The sequence below is a fragment of the Erithacus rubecula genome (genome assembly GCF_903797595.1).
Source record: "Erithacus rubecula genome assembly, chromosome: 2".
Taxonomy (NCBI): Eukaryota; Metazoa; Chordata; class Aves; order Passeriformes; family Muscicapidae; genus Erithacus; species Erithacus rubecula.
In genome coordinates, this window is record NC_136685.1 from 91,606,884 (window position 1) to 91,627,388 (window position 20,505).

At 51.6% G+C, this 20,505-nt stretch overlaps 3 protein-coding genes across 3 annotated transcripts; 2 read left to right on the forward strand and 1 right to left on the reverse strand.

Moving 5' to 3' along the window:
* Nucleotides 1-1,212: 1,212 nt before the first annotated feature.
* Nucleotides 1,213-3,706, forward strand: LOC306798889 (acrosin-like). Its single transcript, XM_079299267.1, has 5 exons — nucleotides 1,213-1,448; nucleotides 1,726-1,947; nucleotides 2,202-2,467; nucleotides 2,733-2,878; nucleotides 3,338-3,706. Exons 1-5 carry the CDS (start codon nucleotides 1,228-1,230, stop codon nucleotides 3,521-3,523), a joined length of 1,041 nt encoding a protein of 346 aa, XP_079155393.1. The 5' UTR covers nucleotides 1,213-1,227; the 3' UTR covers nucleotides 3,524-3,706.
* A 3,152-nt stretch (nucleotides 3,707-6,858) lies between these two features.
* On the forward strand, nucleotides 6,859-9,163 carry LOC306798894 (acrosin-like). The gene is made up of 5 exons (XM_079299274.1): nucleotides 6,859-6,987; nucleotides 7,264-7,479; nucleotides 7,794-8,065; nucleotides 8,334-8,479; nucleotides 8,923-9,163. Exons 1-5 carry the CDS (start codon nucleotides 6,917-6,919, stop codon nucleotides 9,109-9,111), a joined length of 894 nt encoding a protein of 297 aa, XP_079155400.1. The 5' UTR covers nucleotides 6,859-6,916; the 3' UTR covers nucleotides 9,112-9,163.
* Nucleotides 9,164-14,065: 4,902 nt separating this feature from the next.
* LOC306798891 (acrosin-like) lies at nucleotides 14,066-16,603 on the reverse strand. The gene is made up of 5 exons (XM_079299269.1): nucleotides 16,423-16,603; nucleotides 15,903-16,145; nucleotides 15,351-15,616; nucleotides 14,919-15,064; nucleotides 14,066-14,443 (listed from the first exon to the last, which is right to left on the reverse strand). Exons 1-5 carry the CDS (start codon nucleotides 16,491-16,493, stop codon nucleotides 14,258-14,260), a joined length of 912 nt encoding a protein of 303 aa, XP_079155395.1. The 5' UTR covers nucleotides 16,494-16,603; the 3' UTR covers nucleotides 14,066-14,257.
* Nucleotides 16,604-20,505: the final 3,902 nt, after the last annotated feature.

Here is a 20,505-nt window from a genome sequence, read left to right on the forward strand (position 1 = left end):
GCCACCATGGGCTGGAGGAACCTGGCACATCAAGTCTAAGAAGGGGATAAGATGAAAGTAGACACCTTGGGGGTGGTGCTCAAAGGCACATGGACTGCTCAATAGGGCCTGCTGTGAGCCTGGGCTAAGGGAACACACATGGGAAACTTCCAGGCATGACAAGGGAAACTCCTGGCCCCTGACTGCAGTGCCAGTGTCCTGAGGCAGAGCCAGATTTCACAGGTGGTAAAGGGGGATTGCTGTGCCAGGGGGTCACACTTCACAGATACTCAAAGGAAGAGCTGGGCTCATTCTGGGGAGATGAACCTGCCAGGAACAGTAGGAGAGCACACCAGGAATGCCATTGAAGGCCAAGGTGAGAGGGCCAACAACAGATGGAACACCAAGACCCTTGACAAATTCTCCAGCAGTACTGAACTTGGGTCCCATCTGGGCTGCTAAAGTGGTGAGGAAACTACCCTGTGTGACCATTCTGGAGGCACAGCCGGCTCCAACAAGCCATTGGGTGCCCCACTTGATTCCCTACCCACACCACTCTCACCCAGTCAGAGCAAGTATCCATACCCATTCAACCTCAGACAGGATTCCCCCAGCAGACTCACAGATGTCACCTTTTGCAAAGAGCCACCGGCTCCTGCTGCAGCACTCAGTGTCCATTCAAATCTCTGGCTGGTACCACAGCTCCCTGTGCCCCCTGTCATGCAAAGTGTGGGCAGCTCACAGTTTCTGATCCCTGGCTCCTGCCAGCCGGAGCTCAATCTGCAGCTGGCTCTGCAGCTGAAAACCAGCTCCCTGCCCCAAATGGATTCCTCAGCAGCTGCCTGTCCCAGGGACTGCACAGCCTCATCCTGCAAGAAGAGGGGCCTAAAGAAAGCAGCAGAGAGCCTTCCTACAATGCAAAGTCCTAAAAGGACCAGGGTAAATAACATTACAGTGACAGAGTATAGCTTTAGATGAGATCATATGCAGAAATTAATGATTGTAAGAGTAGAGAGGCAAAGGCATAGACTGCCTAGAGCAGGTCTGGATGCCCCATTTCTCAGAATGTTCAAGGACAGGTTCTGAGCCAGGCTCTGAGCAGCCATCTCCAGTGCAAGCTATCCCTCTGTGCCCAAGGCAAGGGGGTCAGAGCTAGATGATCTCCAAGGTCCCTTCCTCCCCAAACCATTCCATGGCTCACTGATTCCATGTTGCCCCTCCCCCAGTGGCCCCCGTTCCACAGCCGCCATGGTGGCGGAACATGGAACCCAGCCCTGTGTGACATCAGCCCCGGCGCCGAGGGCAGCACGGGCAGCGCAGCTGCTGCGGGCATTGCGGCTGTGGCTGTGCTGCTGCACGGAGCCCTCAGTGCTTGCAGCTGACGCGCCTCTGGCAGCCATGAACGGGCTCGGCCTCCTCGTCCTGCTCACCGTGGCTGGGCTGGCACACGGGTTATGGGAAGACTGTGGGTAAGTGGCGCCAGGCCCTGTGAGGGAGCCATGGCAACACTTGGGGCCTTCCCTGGAGGGCCGTGCCTGTCCCCCATGGCCGGGCCACAGCTTCCCAGCTGCCATGGGGAAGCCTCAGTTCCTTGCAGCAGCAGGTGCTGGCACGGACAGACACACAGCCCATGGGCTTCCCTGGCCTGCTGTGCGTGCCAGCCCTTGTGGGGAGGGCAGAGCGCTGAGCTTCAGCCTGAGCCACAGCAGGCCAGGAACAAGCATGGAAATTATTTCTTTATTGCAGAGGCATATGTGGGCTCCGACCCTTGATGTATGAGTATGAGTATTTGGATGAAGTTGTTGACACGACACGCGTCGTGGGTGGTGCAGATGCCAGGTCAGGGGCCTGGCCTTGGATTGTCAGCCTTAAGCATCCTGCAATACCCGGCACTAGACATCTGTGTGGAGGGTCCCTCATAAATGCAGAGTGGGTCCTCACAGCAGCTCACTGCTTTGACCCCATCAGGTAAAAAGATGCTGGAAATGGAAATATGCCCACAAGAGCAGCAGGTGCCCTGGCAGCAGCTCCACCTGCTATTCCCATCCCCTTCCCTCTCAGGCAGCCCAGCTGCTACACTGCTCAGGACAAGCCTGGCCCTGTGCCAAGGCTTCCTAGCAGCTTCCAGCTTGACATTCCCCCAGTTTAAGGCATGGTAACTGCTGGGCTGCTGTAGCACATGGCTCTGCTTGCTCTCAACCCTCTCTACATCTCCTTTCCAGGAAATTTGGCGTGGTGTATGTGGTGATTGGGGCCACTCAGTTGACTAAGCCAGGACCTGGAGCACAACTGCGCCGAATTAAGAAGATAGTGCGTCACGAAAACTATAATAAAAATGACAAGAGTAATGACATTGCCTTGCTGCAACTGAGCAAGCCTGTTGAGTGCAACCCCTACACTCAGGTGGCCTGCGTGGCTGAGCCCACCACAAGCTTGTCAGACCTGCAGAATTGCTGGGTGGCTGGCTGGGGTGCAACTACTGCAAGAGGTGAGTTCCTAAGAGAAGTTCCAGAACCAGCTCAGCACTCTGAGACATGGCTTGGGCTTCTCCACAGCAAAGGCCAGAGCCAGACTGCAGGATGTATGTCTCTGTAGGGACAGACCTGGCCTGGTCACCAGAGGCAGACAGCAGAGACATAGCACTCCAGTGCCTCTGCAGAGGAAAAGCCAAACACTAGGGAAGGGGTTACCCCCAAGCAGGGAGCAGAATTGGTGAGGTTCTACAGGGGGTTTCTTCCTCTCTCTGCTCACAGCTCAAAACTCAAGTGATGTCCTACAGGAGGCTGAGGTCGAGCTCATTGATGTCCAGCTCTGCAACAGTAGCCGCTGGTATGCAGGGAAAATCCACACCCACAACTTGTGTGCTGGTTACCCACAGGGCAAAATCGACACCTGCCAGGTAGGAGCATGCCATGAGCCACTCAGCCCCCAGCAGCAGCAGCAGCCCAGGCAGCACCACCCCAACACAGCCCAGGCACTGCTTTGCACAGCCCCTCAGTCACCCTCCCAGCCCCAGCTCCCCCCAGCTGCTCTGGGGCTTCCCACACACTCCCCATCCACACCTGCCTGCCCAGTGCCCCCCTAGTGCCACAAAGCCCAGAAAGCCCAGCTAGTGCTCCTGGCAGCCCAGAGGTCCAGGTGCCAAATGTCCATCCTCTGCACATCCAGGAGCCCTGTGCAGAGAGGACAGAAAGAACCCTACCCTACAGGACCCCAAGCCATTCACAGCCAAGCTCCTGGAGACTCCAGCCCCTGAGCAGAGCCTTCCTCTGCCTGGAATCCAGCTCTGGCTGGGGCTGTGGGAGAGAAGCAGTCAGGGGCCACCAACACCATCTTAATCCTCTCTGCTCTGCTGCAGGGTGACAGCGGTGGTCCTCTCATGTGCCAAGATAAACACAGTGACTTTTTCTGGGTTGTTGGAGTGACCAGCTGGGGAAGAGGCTGCGCCAGAGCAAAGCGGCCTGGAGTCTACACCTCTACTCAGCAATTCTATGACTGGATCCTGGCCAACATCGGCATGAAGACAGCTGAAAATATTTACTGAGCATCAGAGTGGGCAGAATCCAGGGCAGGCTGCAGTGCACTGCAACTGTTTCCTGCTGGGGCAATACCTCCTGATCCAATGGCAGCCTCAGCGTCAAAAGCCTCCTCATTCCTGCCTCCTGTATGCATGCAGAACCTGGAGTTGACTTAATGGTTGAATTACATTTACCTTTGTTCACAGAGATCCATCTTTTCTATTCGTTTCCAGCTCCTGGGCAAGGCAAGAAATGGCAGGATCTGCCCCTGCAGAATGACCCTGATGCCACAAAGGGACAGGGGCTCCAAAGAGCTCCAAGGTGCCTGGTCAGAAAGGACTATGCTCTGAGCCACCATGGGCTGGAGAAACCTGGCACATCAAGCCTAGAAAGGGGATAGGATAAAAGCAGACACCTTGGGGGTGGTGCTCAAAGGCACATGGACTGCTCAATAGGGCCTGATGTGAGCCTGGGCTAAGGGAACACACATGGGAAACTCCCAGGCATGACAAGGGAAACTCCTGGCTCCTGACTGCAGTGCCAGTGTCCTGAGGCAGAGCCAGATTTCACAGGTAGTAAAGGGGGATTGCTGTGCCAGGGGGTCACACTTCACAGATACTCAAAGGAAGAGCTGGGCTCATTCTGGGGAGATGAACCTGCCAGGAACAGTAGGAGAGCACACCAGGAATGCCATGGAAGACCAAAGTGAGTGGGCCAACAACAGCTACAACAGCAAGGCTGTTCACAGGCAGGGCCCACCTGTGAGCCAGGGGATAAGATCCCTGGGCTTGGCTCCATATTTGGGAGGAGACAAGGGCAGAGAAAGGGAGGAGTCGAGGAAGATGAGAGGGCTGTAGAATCCTGGCAGATGGAGAGAAGGGGTAATCACAGAGCACAGACACAAACTGCAGCTCGGTGTGCTTCTTTACCTGAGTGCTGCACAAAATCACTACAGGGCGGGCAAAAAATTTCTTTTCTCAATTCACTAATTAACTCATCATCTACATGCTGCACAAATTTTCTTCTATCAATCTTTGATACCTGGGGCCACAGGGTAATCCAGAAGTAGATCCTGAATTGCCTTGGGGAAGATGTGTCAAATACATTCTCATGGATTCCAAGCCAATAGAGTCCTGTCTCATGGCAGGTGGTGTCCCAGTCTGGGGTTCCTCCTCTGCCCCGAGATCACCCCAGAGGGACACGAAGGTGGTTCAAACCCTGGCTTTCTCCCGAAGCCGCCGAAGAGAGACTGCCGGAGATGGTTTTCTCTTTTTCCAAGGACTGTTTATTATCTCTTATCTCTGGGACCTTTTGCCTGGCCAGCAGCAGTCTGCTCAGCCTGGCATCCATGGTGGAATCTGCCTGGTCAAGGCAGGGCTTATCTTATATAGTTAGTACTACGTATTACATGTTTACAAAATTTTACCAATACAATACAATTTTATTAAATGGTCCAGCCCTGACCCCAACCAATCCAAGAGAGCCAACGTGTCACCCAACATGGATGACATGGAGAAGGAGGAGGAAAAGGTGTCCACCCCCCAAATTCTCCATCTTGGCCACGTGTCCCTTATCATAAACATTCAAGAAAACCTATTTATCTACGTTCTAACATTCTAATTTACACTCTACTCATCATTATTTTCTGTGTCTCTTCCCTCAATGTGGGCGGATTCTGTCAAGGAGCCAAATCCAGCCCCTGCAGCTCCTGGGCAGCACTCGGGGGTCTCTGACGGGTCTGCCAGGGGGGTTTTTGCACCCCCAAAGGAGCCAGGGAAAAACCCTGGACTCCCACAGGTGGGACTCTTCCCTTTGTGTTTATCAAGATGAGCTGTGCTGAGAGCAACCACCTCACATCTGTACTGGTCCCTAACACCCTGGCATAAGCTTCTTTGAATATTTCCTGATGTCAGAAGCTGCCTGCACTGTTTGCAAGAGTGTCACTCAGGGTTGGGGATGGCCATTACCCTGCCAAGCAAGCAGAACAGCTTAGAGCTGCCCAATCATCCTGGAACAACTTTATTGTGCTGTCTTGGCAAAATTCTGCTGCCCAAACAATTTTTCCCAGTTCTGTAAAACCTTGGCCACAGACATCTCCTCACCTAAACCAGGGACATTTCCCATAAGATCGAACACCTCGAGGCATGTGAAACACCATTTTGCATGCCAAGAGGGGACTTTAACCTTCTTCTGTGTGTGCCCAGGGACCATAGCTCCCGTTGTGTGGTACAAGGGACACCAGGCCCTTTCCCTCTCTCCAAAAGCCTTTGAGCAGAGACATGAGCGTTCTTTCAGAGACTCAAGGCCCTCCACCTCTCTCCTTGCAGGGGCCTCCACAATTCCTCTGTGGCCACCTTACACTGATGATTCTTCACACACCTTCTCCACCCTCTCTTTCAGTGATTTCACCAAATGTGCACCGAATGCCATAACAACAGAGAGTCTCAAATCCACCCTTATAATTTACACAGAATCTGAGCACAGAATTGTAACACTTCCCTTTGGCTCCTTTGTGTTGCAAAGATACCAGGTGAATTCACCTGCTGCCACCTGTGAATGTTTGGAGGCGGGAGGCTCCAAGGGTACTTCTCTACAGTCCCATCTGGGCTGCCAAAGTGCTGAGGAAACTGCTTTCAGTGACCATTCTGGAGGCACAGCCAGCTCCAACAGACTTGCAGACATCACATTCCACAAAGAGCCACTGGCTCCTGCTGCAGCACTCAGTGTCCATTCAAATCTCTGGCTGGTACCACAGCTCCCTGTGCCCCCTGTCATGCAAAGTGTGGGCAGCTCACAGTTTCTGATCCCTGGCTCCTGCCAGCCAGAGCTCAATCTGCAGCTGGCTCTGCAGCTGAAAACCAGCTCCCTGCCCCAAATGGATTCCTCAGCAGCTGCCTGTCCCAGGGACTGCACAGCCTCATCCTGCAAGAAGAGGGGCCTAAAGAAAGCAGTAAAATCCTTCCTACTAAGACAGGTATGTAAGAGGCAATGGCATTACAGTGACAGATGGTAGTTTTAGATGGGATCATACGAAGGAATTCTTGACTGTGGAGTACTGATGCACGGACACAGGTTTATGCAAGGACTGCTCTCAAGCTCAGGACACTCTGAAAAATTAGGGCTAGTGCAAGACCCTCTCTATCCCTCCCTGAGATACCTAGTGCTATCCCTCCCTGTAGGCGTTTGGAGCTAGATAGAGTCCAAGTTCCCTTTCAACCCAAACCATTCTCTTGATACTTGATTTGCCCCTCCCCCAGTGGGTCCCCATGCCACAGACCCCCATGGTCACAGAACATGGAACCTTGTTCTCCATGACATCAGCCCCAGGGCCAAGGATACCTGCTGCGGGCATTGTGGCTGTGGCTGTGCTGCTGCACGGAGCCCTCAGTGCTTGCAGCTGACACGCGCCTCTGGCAGCCATGAACGGGCTCGGCCTCCTCGTCCTGCTCACCGTGGCTGGGCTGGCACACGGGTTATGGGACAATTGCGGGTAAGTGGCGCCAGGCCCTGTGAGGGAGCCATGGCAACACTTGGGGCCTTCCCTGGAGGGCCGTGCCTGTCCCCCATGGCCGGGCCACAGCTTCCCAGCCGCCATGGGGAAGCCTCAGTTCCTTGCAGCAGCAGGTGCTGGCACGGACAGACACACAGCCCATGGGCTTCCCTGGCCTGCTGTGCGTGCCAGCCCTTGTGGGGAGGGCAGAGCGCTGAGCTTCAGCCTGAGCCACAGCAGGCCAGGAACAAGCATGGAATGATTTTCTTCTTGCAGATGGACTTGCGGACTCCGACCAATGGTGTTTGACTCCACACCTGATAACTACGGCTTGACACGCATCGTGGGTGGAACAGATGCCAAGCCAGGGGCCTGGCCCTGGATGGTCAGCATCCAGCACCCCTGGGCACCAGGCATAAAGCACTTCTGTGGAGGGTCCCTCATCAGGGCAGAGTGGGTCCTCACAGCAGCTCACTGCTTTGACCCCATCAGGTAAAAAGATGCTGGAAATGGAAATATCCCCACAACAGCAGCAGGTGCCCTGGCAGCAGCTCCACCTGCTATTCCCATCCCCTTCCCTCTCAGGCAGCCCAGCTGCCACACTGCTCAGGACAAGCCTGACCTTGTGCCAAGGCTTCCTAGCAGCTTCCAGCTTGACATTCCCCCAGCCTAAGGCATGTGAGGGCACTCACACCTGCCAGAGCACGGCTCCCTCTCTGCCTTGCCAAGCAGAGCTCTGGCAACTGCTGGGCTGCTGTGGCACATGGCTCTGCTCACCCTCAGCTCTGTTTCCATCTCCTTTCCAGTAACATCAGCATGATGTCTGTGGTGATTGGAGCCACTCAGTTGACTCAGCTGGGTCCTGGGGTACAAGTGCGCCGAATTAAGAAGTTAGTGCTTCACGAAAACTATAAGAGATATGACATGAGCAATGACATTGCCTTGCTGCAACTGAACAAGCCTGTCCAGTGCACTCCCTACATTCAGCTGGCCTGTGTGGCCGACCCTATCCAAGGAGTGTCAGTATCACAGGAGCATAACTGCTGGATTGCTGGATGGGGTGCTGTCAGTGGAAGAGGTGAGTTCCCAAGAGTAATTCCTGGGCTAACTCAGCACACTGGGGAGAGGCTTTGGGCTACTCCACAGCAGAGGGCAAAGTTAGGCTGCAGGACATACACCTCTGCAGAGACGGGCCTGGCCTGCTCCCCAGAGTCAGGCAGCAGGGACACAGCACCCCAGTGCCTCTGCAGAGGGAAAGCCAAGCTCTAGGGAAGAGGATTCCCCCCAGACAAGGGACGAGAGCCAGTAAGAAGCTTATGGGGGCTTTTCTCTTTCTGTGCTCACAGCTAAAAACCCAAGTGATCGTCTCCAGGAGGCCAAGGTGCGCCCAATCAATGTCCAGCTCTGCAACAGCACCTTCTGGTACTCAGGGAAAATCCACACCCACAACTTGTGTGCTGGTTACCCAGAGGGCAAAATCGACACCTGCCAGGTAGGAGCATGCCATGAGCCACTCAGCCCCCAGCAGCAGCAGCAGCCCAGGCAGCAACACCCCAACACAGCCCAGGCACTGCTTTGCACAGCCCCTCAGTCACCCTCCCTGCCCCAGCTCCCCCCAGCTGCTCTGGGGGCTTCCCACACACTCCCCATCCACACCTGCCTGCCCAGTGCCCCCCTAGTGCCACAAAGCCCAGAAAGCCCAGCTAGTGCTCCTGGCAGCCCAGAGGTCCAGGTGCCAAATGTCCATCCTCTGCACATCCAGGAGCCCTGTGCAGAGAGGACAGAGAGAGCCCTACCCTACAGGACCCCAAGCCATTCACAGCCAAGCTCCTGGAGACTCCAGCCCCTGAGCAGAGTCTTCCTCTGGCAGGGGCTGTGGGAGAGAAGCAGACAGGGGCCACCAACACCATCTTAATCCTCTCTGCTCTGCTGCAGGGTGACAGCGGTGGTCCTCTCATGTGCCAGGACAACAACAACGCTGACTCCTGGTGGGTTGTTGGAGTGACCAGCTGGGGAAAAGGCTGTGGCAAAGCAAGACGGCCTGGAGTCTACACCTCCACTCAGCACTTTTATGACTGGATTCTGTTTCACATGGGCACCTATAATATTTTAAGTGCTTCCTGAACAGCAGGGTGGGCAGGATCCAGGATGTGCTGCAGTGCACTGCAACCTTTGCCTGCTGATCCTAAGGCGGCCTCAGTGTGAAAACCCTGCTCACACTCATTTCTTCTGTGCATGCAGAACCTGGAATTGACTTAATGATTGAAATAAAGTTATCTTTAGTCACAGGGAACCATCTTTTGATTGAATTCTGACTTCTGAGCAAAGCAAGGTCTGCCACAATTGGCACCTGCAGAATGAGCCTGAGGGCAGAGCTGCCAGTCACAAAGGGACAGAGTGGATCCAAAGACCTGCAGAATGACTAGTCAGACAGGACAGTGCTCTGAGCCACCATGGGTTGGAGGAACCTGGGTAAATAGCAGCTGCAACACCAAGGCTGTTCACAGGCAGGCCCAACTGGTGAGATGGGGGAAAAGATCCCTGGGCTTGGCTCCACATTTGGGAGGAGACAAGGGCAGAGAAAGGGAGGAGTCAAGGAAGATAGTTTATAAACCTTTATTGCTGGGACAGAAATTATTTTTTACATCTCACCTCATATCTTCCCTATGCTCACACAGGAAGAACCACAGGTCAGCTCTTGGGGTGTACCCCCTCTCCCTAGCTGGGGTCACCTGCCTCTGACAATAGGGCATCTGCTCTCTGCTGATGAGACTTGGAGAAGGTCCTTTTTAATCTTCATCCTGAGTTTCTGATGGGTCTCTTCAATCCTGTCTTCCATTTTCTGTATATGCTCCGTCAAGTGTGTTTCCACAGCTGAAATTTTTGCTTCTGTTGGGCCAAGCACAATGTCTTCATAGTACCAGAACCTGTTTGTCATAGCACTACCATCTCATCCCTCTCCTCCCACTGCAGTGTTGCTATGGCCGGGGTGTACATTTGTGGCTGAATTTGTGCAAGTCTGAGCCACAACATTGTACATTTTACAATGTCTGGGCTCTTAGCAGCTTGGTTGTCATCTGAGAAAAGGACCTCTTGACAGTTTTCTCAAGTGTTGGATTCCTTGCTCCATGGTCCTCCTGAGGTCTTGCTGCACTTGGAGAACATCTGGGTGAAGGTGTTTTTCTCTCACACTTCTTTAAAGCTGTGTCCAGAGGCTGAGAGGTTTGGGTCTCCTTGCAATCCCTACACCATGTGACAGAGATCCCAAAAGCCTCACTTCAGTACCATCCAAGATCGTAGTATAGCCTGTGGCATTCCAGATTCAGACCAATCAACTTTATATAGACTCATTGGGCCATTGGCTGAGATCTTTTCTCAGACTGTGAAGACTTTCTAAGGACTTTGACTTGGTGATTATTTCTGGTTCCAGTTCCTCTGCTGGTTGTGAGGCTCCTGAGTCCCCACTGTCATCCACTGGGTGAGTGGATTTGGTTTTGTTTCCTTCTCTGAACAGGGGCAATTGCTGTTGGCTTAGGCTCCCCATCTGGTTTAGCTGCAGCCAGAGTGCCTGGGGTGTCTGCTCATTCATCCTCCTGCCCCTCTGGCTGTATTTGTTGCCCTACAGTGTCTAGCAGTGTGCAATAAGCATTAACCAGGGCCCAGCACATTGCAATGAACTTCTTCTCTTTACAGCCGTCATTGCAATTCTCTTTCAGATATTTCCCCACCTCAGCTGAATTCTGAATTTGTTCAGGGGTAAAGTTCCAAACTATTTGGGCAGAGAATCCCTTTTCAGGCATCACAGGGTTTGGCCTATGTCCTCCCACATCCCACACCATGCAGCATCTTCTACCACTGGGGCAGATGTCTGGATAACCTCTCTGGAAATCTGAGCCCCAATTCTAAACATGCTGTAGGTATTATGGAAGAGAGTTAGCAGAATTAATAAAAGTAAAAAATGGTATCTTTAAAGTCCAGAGGGAGCTGAATATTCTCAAAAGGTGACATGCCAGATCTGAACAGGATAAAGTAGGTAAAAGGCTGGGAAAATCATCCCCTATTTCCCCTCAACAGACTGAGTGTAATTGTTAGTAAATCCCACAAAAAGACTGCAGAGACCGGCACAGGAAAACAGCAGAGAATACACATCCCAAATAACTCTCATTGCCTCTGATGTTATCTTTTCATAAATGATTAGCAGAGAGTACACCAACATAGCAATTCTGATTTGTGTCTCTGATATGAGGGAGATATATACCAGGGCCATCATTGTCAATACATATGGACAAGCAAACATACCTAGGTGCGAGGAAGCATTGAATCAGGAAGCACGGTGAACACTGACTGTTGTACCCAATACAAAGTATTTCAGACAAGAAGATTTTTTTTTTTTTTTATTTTTCACTTTCTCTTGTCCCCTTAAGTTGGGCAAAAAAAATTGTCTCACTGTGAGACAATTTAAAAGAAAACTATCTGGGTTATCTCCTTTAGACTTCCAAGAATCCCTTTCTACCAGTAAGAAATGAATACTAATAAATGAAATTAAAACAAAACAAAAACCAAAACCGCAATGTTTTATTAAAAAACCAAATCCCAACAGGCAGTAACAATTTCTGGAAAGACAACAGAGGATATATGAATACATTGTCATAATAAATTGCTCCAAGGCACTAAGGCACAGGTACAGGTTGCCCATAGCAGTGTGGAACTCAGCTTTTCCCAAGGTCAATTATAATTTTGAAATTAAGGGGCTCTCAGGCAAAGATATGGGAATTAGGGATAATGGTTCTTTACTAGAAAAATTAAAATAGAAATACAGTATTACAAAGAACAATTCTAAAACACTGACAGAGTCAGAATACAACCTGACACCCTGTCAGTCAGAGTGTTGGTAGCAATCCAACTAAATGGTAGCTACAGCCCTCCTGCAGTGGCAGATGTGGTTCAGCTGGAGCAGTGCTCCTATAGAAAGGTGCAGTTTTCCTCTGAAGGTCCAGGAATGATGTAGAAAGTTCCGGCTTTCCTCTGAAATCCAGTGCAAAGAAGGTAACTTGCTGTCCAAAATCTCAGTTTTTATCTAGGTAGGAAAGGCTTGACTCCTCCCCTGGCTGGAACATCTCCCACTGGGATGATGCAATTTTATCAGTCATGCACTGGGACTCAATGGCCCAACAGCAGATGATATCTTCCTGGAGGGAGGATGAGTTGTGGAAAAGATAAAGATGATTGCCCCATCTTGTCTTAAAGATGGCCCATTAGCAGATGGTAGGTGCCACTGAGATAAGAAATCACTGCCCCACCGGCTTCAACAGATGGTGATAGAATACACATTTCCTGGACACATCAACCCAACATAAGTGAGTAGGCAGCTTCCAACATCAGGAAATACTTCAAGAAGCTTATGCCAGGGTGTTAGGGACCAGTACACATTTGGGGTGATTCTCAGCACAGCCCATCTTGATTAAGGCAAAGGGAAGGGTGGCACCTGCCATGAGACAGGACCCCGTTAGCCTGGTGATGTCAGACTGATTTTCACCTATTTTTATTTTATGTATTCTCCGTGTTCTTTACACATATATTTGTAGCTCTGTAGCATGTTGTTGTGTTTGTGGTTTTCCCAATACTTTTCCCTGCCTATTCCCTAAGTAGAAAGACAAAACATATTTCAGAGCTCTAAGCCCTGGATGGTACAAGGCCCCAATCCTGTCTCAGTTCTTCTTGGGAACCAAGGCTGGAAACAGCTCGTTGAGACACATTTTCATAAACAAAGATTAGTTTCCATCTGGGAGAGGGGGAGGGCAGTGCTGTGAAGGATTTAGAGACCCTTGAACTGAGGGAGGAATTCCTTTGTGATGTGTGGTCCTAACTGGTGATTTTTCTTAAATATGCTACTTTGCTAAGTTTATAAAACTGTATACACCCCGTATGGGGGAGGAATTCTGTGAACATGTGCCATATCTGCACTTGGAATACTCTAATAGACATGAGCCTTTATATAACCTCCTATACTAATATTATGTCAAAAGTGTGTTGTTTTCTTTCCATGGCATCACTTGAAGCCAAGAAGACTAATCAGAAGCAGGTGGAGCGACACCTAGCCCAAGGCATTTTGAAGCCTTCTGTAAGATGAAGAAAGTCAATATTCACTTGCCTTCACCTGGAAAGGACAGTAACTGCCTTCAACAAGTCTTCCCCATGGCATTCCAGGATCCTTTAAAATTCCGCCTCCTGCCAATCAGTATCAAAGTTTGATTGGGGGGAAAATTTGTACAATTTGTAGCTGATTTGTTAATTAACAAGTTAAGATTAAAAGTTTCTTTCTCATCCTGTTGGGATTATGTGCAACACACAGGCAAAGAAGCACACCAAGCTGCAGTTTTTGTCTGTGCTCTTTGATTGCCCCTTCTCTCCATCTGCCAGGATTCTACAGCCCTCTCATCTTCCTCGACTCCTCCCTTTCTCTGCCCTTGTCTCCTCCCAAATATGAAGCCAAGCCCAGGGATCTTATCCCCTGGCTATCAGGTAAGCCCTATCTGTGAAAAGCCTTGGTGTTGTAGCTGTTGTTGGCCCACTCATCTTGGCCCTCCATGGCATTCCTGGTGTGCTCTCCTACTGTTCCTGGCAGGTTCATCTCCCCAGAATGAGCCCAGCTCTTCCTTTGAGTATCTGTGAAGTGTGACCCCCTGGCACAGCAATCCCCCTTTACTACCTGTGAAATCTGGCTCTGCCTCAGGACACTGGCACTGCAGTCAGGAGCCAGGAGTTTCCCTTGTCATGCCTGGGAGTTTCCCAGGTGTGTTCCCTTAGCCCAGACTCACTTCAGGCCCTATTGAGCAGCCCATGTGCCCCTGAGAACCACCCCCAAGGTGCTTTTATCCTTTTATCCTATCCCCTTTCTAGGCTTGATGTGCCAGGTTTCTCCAGCCCATAGTGGCTCAGAGCATGGTTCTCTCTGACCAGGCACTTTGGAGCTCTTTGGAGCCACTCTGTCCCTCTGTGTCCTCAGGCTCATTCTGTAGGTGCCAATTGTGAGAGTACTTGCTTTGCCCAGGAGTTGGAAACACATAGAAAATATGGATCCCTGTGAACAAAGGTAACTTTATTTCAACAACTAAATCAATTCCAGTATCTTCATGCACACTGGAAAGGAGTGTGAGCAGGACAGAGCAGTCTTTTGACACCAAGGCTGCTTTTGGATCATCAGGCATCACCCCAACAGGAAGAGGCTGCTGTGCACGGCCCCCTGCCAGGATCCTGCTGGACCTGGTACTCAATAAACACTTTCAACTGCTGCTGCACGCATGTTGTAATCAATCCAGTCATAGAAGTACTGAGTGGAGGTGTAGACTCCAGGCCGCATTGCCCTGCCACAGCCTCTTCCAAAGCTGGTCACTCCAATGACCCACCAGAAGTCAGCATTCTTGTCCTGGCACATGAGAGGACCACCGCTGTCACCCTGCAGCAGAGCAGAGAGGATTAAGATGGTGTTGGTGGCTCCTGTCTGCACTGCACCTGTCTCCTTTACTCCCACAGCCCCAGCCAGAGCTGGATTCCAGGCAGAGGAAGGCTCTGCTCAGGGGCTGGAGTCTCCAGGAGCTTGGCTGTGAATGGCTTGGGGTCCTGTAGGGTAGGGCTCTCTCTGTCCTCTCTGCACAGGGCTCCTGGATGTGCAGAGGATGGACATTTGGCACCTGGACCTCTGGGCTGCCAGGAGCACTAGCTGGGCTTTCTGGGCTTTGTGGCACTAGGGGGGCACTGGGCAGGCAGGTGTGGATGGGGAGTGTGTGGGAAGCCCCCAGAGCAGCTGGGGGGAGCTGGGGCAGGGAGGGTGACTGAGGGGCTGTGCAAAGCAGTGCCTGGGCTGTGTTGGGGTGGTGCTGCCTGGGCTGCTGCTGCTGCTGGGGGCTGAGTGGCTCATGGCATGCTCCTACCTTGCAGGAGTCGATGTTGCCCTCTGGGTAACCAGCACACAAGTTGTAGGGGTGGATTTTCCCTCCATACCAATCACTGCTGTTGCAGAGATTGATATCGATGAGCTGGACCCTGGCCTCCTTGAGGCGATCACCTTCATCTGGAGCTGTGAGCAAAGAAAAGAGTAAGCCTTTGGCAGCACCATGCCAGTTCCCCCCATGTCTCTGAGGTGGGGGGCGGGGGGGGGTGAGTATCCCTCTCCCTGGTGTTTGGCTTTCCCTCTGCAAAGGCACTGGTATGCTGTGTCCCTGCTGCCTGACTCTGGGGAGCAGGACAGGCCCATCTCTGCAGAGGTGTACATCCTGCAGTTTGGCTTTGGCCTCTGTTGGGGAGTAGCCCAAACCCTCTCCCCAGTGTGCTGAGCTGCCCCAGGAGTCGCTCTTGGAACTCACATCTTGCTGTAGTTGCACCCCATCCAGCAATCCAGCAGTTGCTGAGCTCTGAGATTTTTAGGGTGGGGTCAGCCACACAGGCCAGCTGGATGTATTGGCTGCACTGCACAGGTTGTGCCAATTCCATCAGAGCAATGTCGTATCTATAATCCACACGCTTGTAGTACCGGTGTATCACCACATTCTTGACATCGCGTGCTACAGCCCCAGGGCCTGGCTGAGACAACTGGGTGGCTCCAATCACCACATACACCATGCTGATGTTCCTGGAATGAGATGGAGACAGGGCTGAGAGTGAGCAGAGCCATGTGCCACAGCAGCCCAGCAGTTGCCAGAGCTCTGCTTGGCAAGGCAGAGAGGGAGCCGTGCTCTGGCAGGTGTGAGTGCCCTCACATGCCTTAGGCTGGGGGAATGTCAAGCTGGAAGCTGCTAGGAAGCCTTGGCACAAGGCCAGGTTTGTCCTGAGCAGTGTGGCAGCTGGGCTGCCTGAGAGGGAAGGGGATGGGAATTGCTGCTGTTGTGGGGATGTCCCCATTCCCTGTTCCTCCTTACTCGATCTTGTCAAAGCAATGTGCTGCCGTGAGGACCCAGTTTGCAGTGATGAGCAGCCCTCCACACCAATGATTCTGGCCTGGTGCCCAGGGGTGCTGGATGCTGACCATCCAGGGCCAGGATGCTTCCACGGCACTTGCGCCGCCCACGATGCGTGTCGAGCCATAGTCATAAGCCGCGTTGCCGTAGGAATAAGTCATGGGGGTGTAGGCAGGTATTGGAGCTCGGAGTCCGCAGCTCCCTCTGCAAGAGGAAAGTGATTTCCATGCTTGTTCCTGGCCTGCTGTGGCTCAGGCTGAAGTTCAGCCCTCTGCCCTCCCCACAAGGGCTGGCACGCACAGCAGGCCAGGGAAGCCCATGGGCTGTGTGTCTGTCCGTGCCAGCACCTGCTGCTGCAAGGAACTGAGGCTTCCCCATGGCGGCTGGGAAGCTGTGGCCCGGCCATGGGGGACAGGCACGGCCCTCCAGGGAAGGCCCCAAGTGTTGCCATGGCTCCCTCACAGGGCCTGGCGCCACTTACCCGCAGGGGTACTGTATGCCGTGTGCCAGCCCAGCCACGGTGAGCAGGACGAGGAGGCCGAGCCCGTTCATGGCTGCCAGAGGCGCGTGTCAGCTGCAAGCACTGAGGGCTCCGTGCAGCAGCACAGCCACAGCCGCAATGCCCGCAGCAGCTGCGCTGCCCGTGCTGCCCTCGGCGCCGGGGCTGATGTCACACAGGGCTGGGTTCCATGTTCCGCCACCGTGGCGGCTGTGGAACGGGGGCCACTGGGGGAGGGGCAACATGGAATCAGTGAGCCATGGAGTGGTTTGGGGAGGAAGGGACCTTGGAGATCATCTAGCTCTGACCCCCTTGCCTTGGGCACAGAGGGATAGCTTGCACTGGAGACGGCTGCTCAGAGCCTGGCTCAGAACCTGTCCTTGAACACTTTCAGGGACGGTACTCTGAAGTACCAGGTCCTGATCAACAGGCCCTGACTGAGGCAGGAACAACAGCTCTTGACCAAAAACTGGCCTCTAGATTGACCTTCCAATGAAATGTTATTTATATCCGGTCCCTGACAAAACTTGGATTTACCCTTCCCTATTAGGAACGCCACATCTGGCCTTACGTTAGGGGTGTAGAATCACAAACGACTCCCTTGATTCCTCCTGAAGCCCTCCAATGCCTTGCGATCATCCTAGTAGGAAACCAGATGTTACAGCACTAAAAGTTTTGGTGTCTTGTTTATTCAACAGTATAAAGATGGCGCCCTCTCACAACACAGTCAGAAACCTTGTTTCCTTTAGGGGATGGTACTTGCAGAATTTTCCACTTGCCAGGAGTGCTTCCTCCATATTGTAACAATGGTTTCCCCCAGTTGATGGGCAGACCTGGATGACGGCATAGTATTAGGGTAACTTGGGATGTGTCTTTCTCCATCAATGTAGGCCGTCTTTTATATTAATGTTTAGATGCATTGCTTATCTTATCCTTTTGCAATTCTTTGCAGTTTTCAATTACAGTAAATTAGACTTATTCCTGAAGTTGGTGTCTATGCTCCCATATCTTTGCCTGAGAGCCCCTTAATTTCAAAATTATAATAATTTGGAGAGAGGGGGTTTACATTCTCCATTTCAAAGAGAAGCTTCTGCCTTTATTGGCAGATACCTGTCCTTCAAACCAGGACGTCACTAAAGACATTGAGTGCAAGAGTGTCACTCAGGGTTGGAGATGGCCATTACTCTGGCAAGGAAGCAGAACAGCTTAGAGCTGCCCAGTCATCCTGGAACAACCTTACTGTGCTGTATTTGCAAAATTCTGCTGCCTAAATAGTTTCTCCCAATTCTGTACAAACTCAGCCATGATCCCCTCAAATAAACCAGGGATATTTCCCATCATATCAAACACCTCAAGGCATGTGCAACCCCTTTTTGCATGCCAAGAAGGGACTTTAATCATCTTCTGTGTGTGCCCAGGGACCATAGCTCCTACTGTGTGGCACAAAGACCACAAAGCTCTCCCTGTGCCTGTCTCCAAAAGCCTTTAAATAGAGACTTGAGTTCTGCCACCTCACAACTTATGGGGTCCTCCACAATTCCTCTGTGGCCACTTTAGGCTGATCATACTGTGCATGCCTTCTCCACCCACTATGCATGATTTCCCCCAGTGTGCACCAAAAACCCCAACTACAGAGAGGCTCAAATTCACCCTTTTAATTTATACAGACTCTGCAGACAGAATTACATAATTCCTCCTCTGGGTCCTTCCTACCCCAAAAATCCCAGCAAGCTGGACTATTTGGAAGAGGGAACTCCAGAGGTACTCCTTCACAGTCCCATCAGGGCTGCCATAGTGCTGAGGAAACTCCCCCATGCAACAATTCTGGAGGCACAGATGGCTCCAGTGAGCTGACAGGTGCCCTGTTTGATTCCCTACCCACAGGAATCAAACTCTCACCCAGTTAGAACAGTTTTCTGTAGTCATTCCACCCTGGGGCTCTGTCAGCAGAGTCACATGTCTCATTCCATAAAGAGTCATCGGCTCCTGCTGTGGCTCTCAGTATTGTCCTGGTTTAAAGGACAGGTGTCTGCCAAGGAAGGCAGGAACCTCCTTTGAAAAGGAAAGTATGACCCCCTTCCCTCCAAAGTATTATAACTTTGAAATTATCCGGTTTTCAGATATGAGATGCAGGAATAACAGTTCTTTCCTAGCGCATATAAAAAGGCAAACCAACAACAACACAGCAGCAACAACCAACACAAGCAGAAACGCAGTAGGAGCCTTCTCTCGGCCGCAGGCACTTTCCCTTTGGTGCAGTTCCCATCACAGCCAGTGGGGGCTCTGGTGGCTTCTGGCCAGGCAGGGTGGGTGTGATGATTCCCCCATGTCTGCAGGGGGTGCTGTGCCGAGGGCTCAGCTGCCGGTCCCATGTGGTAATGGTGGAAGAGATGGAAAAGTGGCTTTCTTTGGAAACTCAAGGGAAGCAGCCACTCTCAGTACCACTCAAAAAGTTGAATGGATTTTTGCAGGAACCTTGGAGCAACAGGCTGGAACAGCGGAGGCAGGCCCATCCTGAAGTGAGAAAGTGTAGCAAAGATTCCGGAGCAGTGCCAAAAACCACAGAGTGTTTGGGCAGGCATGGAGTGTCGGGTTAATATGCAGCAAAAAAAGCCCAAATCAGTAGCAGAAAACAGCACAGTTGGGCAGTGGCTGCCAGGCTCCTGCAAGCAGCAGCCACAGGCAGCTGGGAGAGGCAACCTCCAGGAAGGGGGAGGGAGTCAGGATCCACTTCCCAGTGAGGCTGGGTGTTGGAAAGGTCCCAGTTCAACAGCTGCTCTTGAGAGCAGAAGCTCACCCACAGAAAGGGGAAGAGCAGTGCAGGACAGAAATCCATGGTGGCAGTGAATTCAGCTCACAGCTGCAGCAAACCTGGCCATTCCCCTCTGCATCGAGAATGAGAGAGAGGAAGAAGCTGAGCCTAGCACCTCACCGTCCAGTGAAAATCTCGAAAATCTCGCACTATCTCTACACTTCCTACCCAGAGACTGTAGCAAACTGCACCCTTTCCCTACTCCTTGGCTACATCTTTTGTCTCTCTTAAGTATCTGTTCTTCTAGGCAACAAATGGGAGAAGATTCCCTGAGAGAAAACAAAACGGGGTGTGATAATTGATAAAAGATTTGTGTTAATCATAGAAGTTTTGGAGTTTTTATAAACCAGAATACTTAGATAAAAACATGGACCTAGATAAAGGGAAATATATTATTAAAACCATTCTGTTTAAATACTCCTATTATGAATATTGTGTTTTCTAAATAAATTGTATTCAAAACCAGTTTGTAAAACAAGACTTTCCTGAAAGATTTTGCAAAATCAGATTTCCTGCCTTTGTGTAATCAATTGCAATCTATCTGCTAAGACCAGACTTCCCACTTCTGCTGCTCTTTGTCTACCAAGACCAGATGGTTACTTGACATATTGTCCGGAGAGCAGTTCCATGGATGTTTCTTTGACCACCACTGCTTACCTGGCAGATTTATGGCAACCAAAAAATTACAATTATTGATTACTAAAGGAAAACCATCTATAAAAAGGAGCTGCAAACCAAGTTCGGTGGAAGCGTGCAGTGGGCGGTGACACCTGACGTTTTCCCGAGCGCACTGCGTTGCTCTGTCTATATAAAATAAAGCAATCTAAATTTTGCTGAATATCAAGACTTTTGTTTCTCATTTATAATGGGGGGGCAAAAAAATCCCAAACTCCAGTAAGTGTCCATTCAAATCCCTAGCCCGCACCAAAGCTCCCTATGCCCTTTGTCATGCAAAGGGTGCGCAGTCTCTGGTCCCAGGCTCCCGCTCAATCTGCAGCTGGCTCTGCAGCTGAAAACCAGCTCCCTGCCCCAAATGGATTCCTCAGCAGGGACTGCACAGCATCATCCTGCAAGAAGAGGGGCCTAAAGAAAGCAGCAGAGAGCCTTCCTGCAAGGGCAGGTCCTACAAAGACCAGGGGCAATGGCTTTACAGTGCCAGAGTATAGCTTCAGATAAGATCATATGAAGGAATTCTTGACTGAGGCTGCTGAGATACCAGCAGGGGTTACACAGAGCAGAGCAGCTCTGGATGC

Bases quoted from the DNA above. Each gene is read 5' to 3' on its own strand.
- LOC306798889 (XM_079299267.1), top strand. From the start codon at position 1,228: ATGGTGGCGGAACATGGAACCCAGCCCTGTGTGACATCAGCCCCGGCG. The intron at 1,449-1,725 runs GTAAGTGGCGCC...TCTTTATTGCAG, and splicing joins GGGTTATGGGAAGACTGTGG to AGGCATATGTGGGCTCCGAC. The intron at 1,948-2,201 runs GTAAAAAGATGC...TCTCCTTTCCAG, and splicing joins CACTGCTTTGACCCCATCAG to GAAATTTGGCGTGGTGTATG.
- LOC306798894 (XM_079299274.1), top strand. From the start codon at position 6,917: ATGAACGGGCTCGGCCTCCTCGTCCTGCTCACCGTGGCTGGGCTGGCA. The intron at 6,988-7,263 runs GTAAGTGGCGCC...TTCTTCTTGCAG, and splicing joins GGGTTATGGGACAATTGCGG to ATGGACTTGCGGACTCCGAC. The intron at 7,480-7,793 runs GTAAAAAGATGC...TCTCCTTTCCAG, and splicing joins CACTGCTTTGACCCCATCAG to TAACATCAGCATGATGTCTG.
- LOC306798891 (XM_079299269.1), bottom strand. From the start codon at position 16,493: ATGAACGGGCTCGGCCTCCTCGTCCTGCTCACCGTGGCTGGGCTGGCA. The intron at 15,617-15,902 runs GTAAGGAGGAAC...ATCTCATTCCAG, and splicing joins CATTGCTTTGACAAGATCGA to GAACATCAGCATGGTGTATG. The intron at 15,065-15,350 runs GTGAGTTCCAAG...CTTTGCTCACAG, and splicing joins GGGTGCAACTACAGCAAGAT to CTCCAGATGAAGGTGATCGC.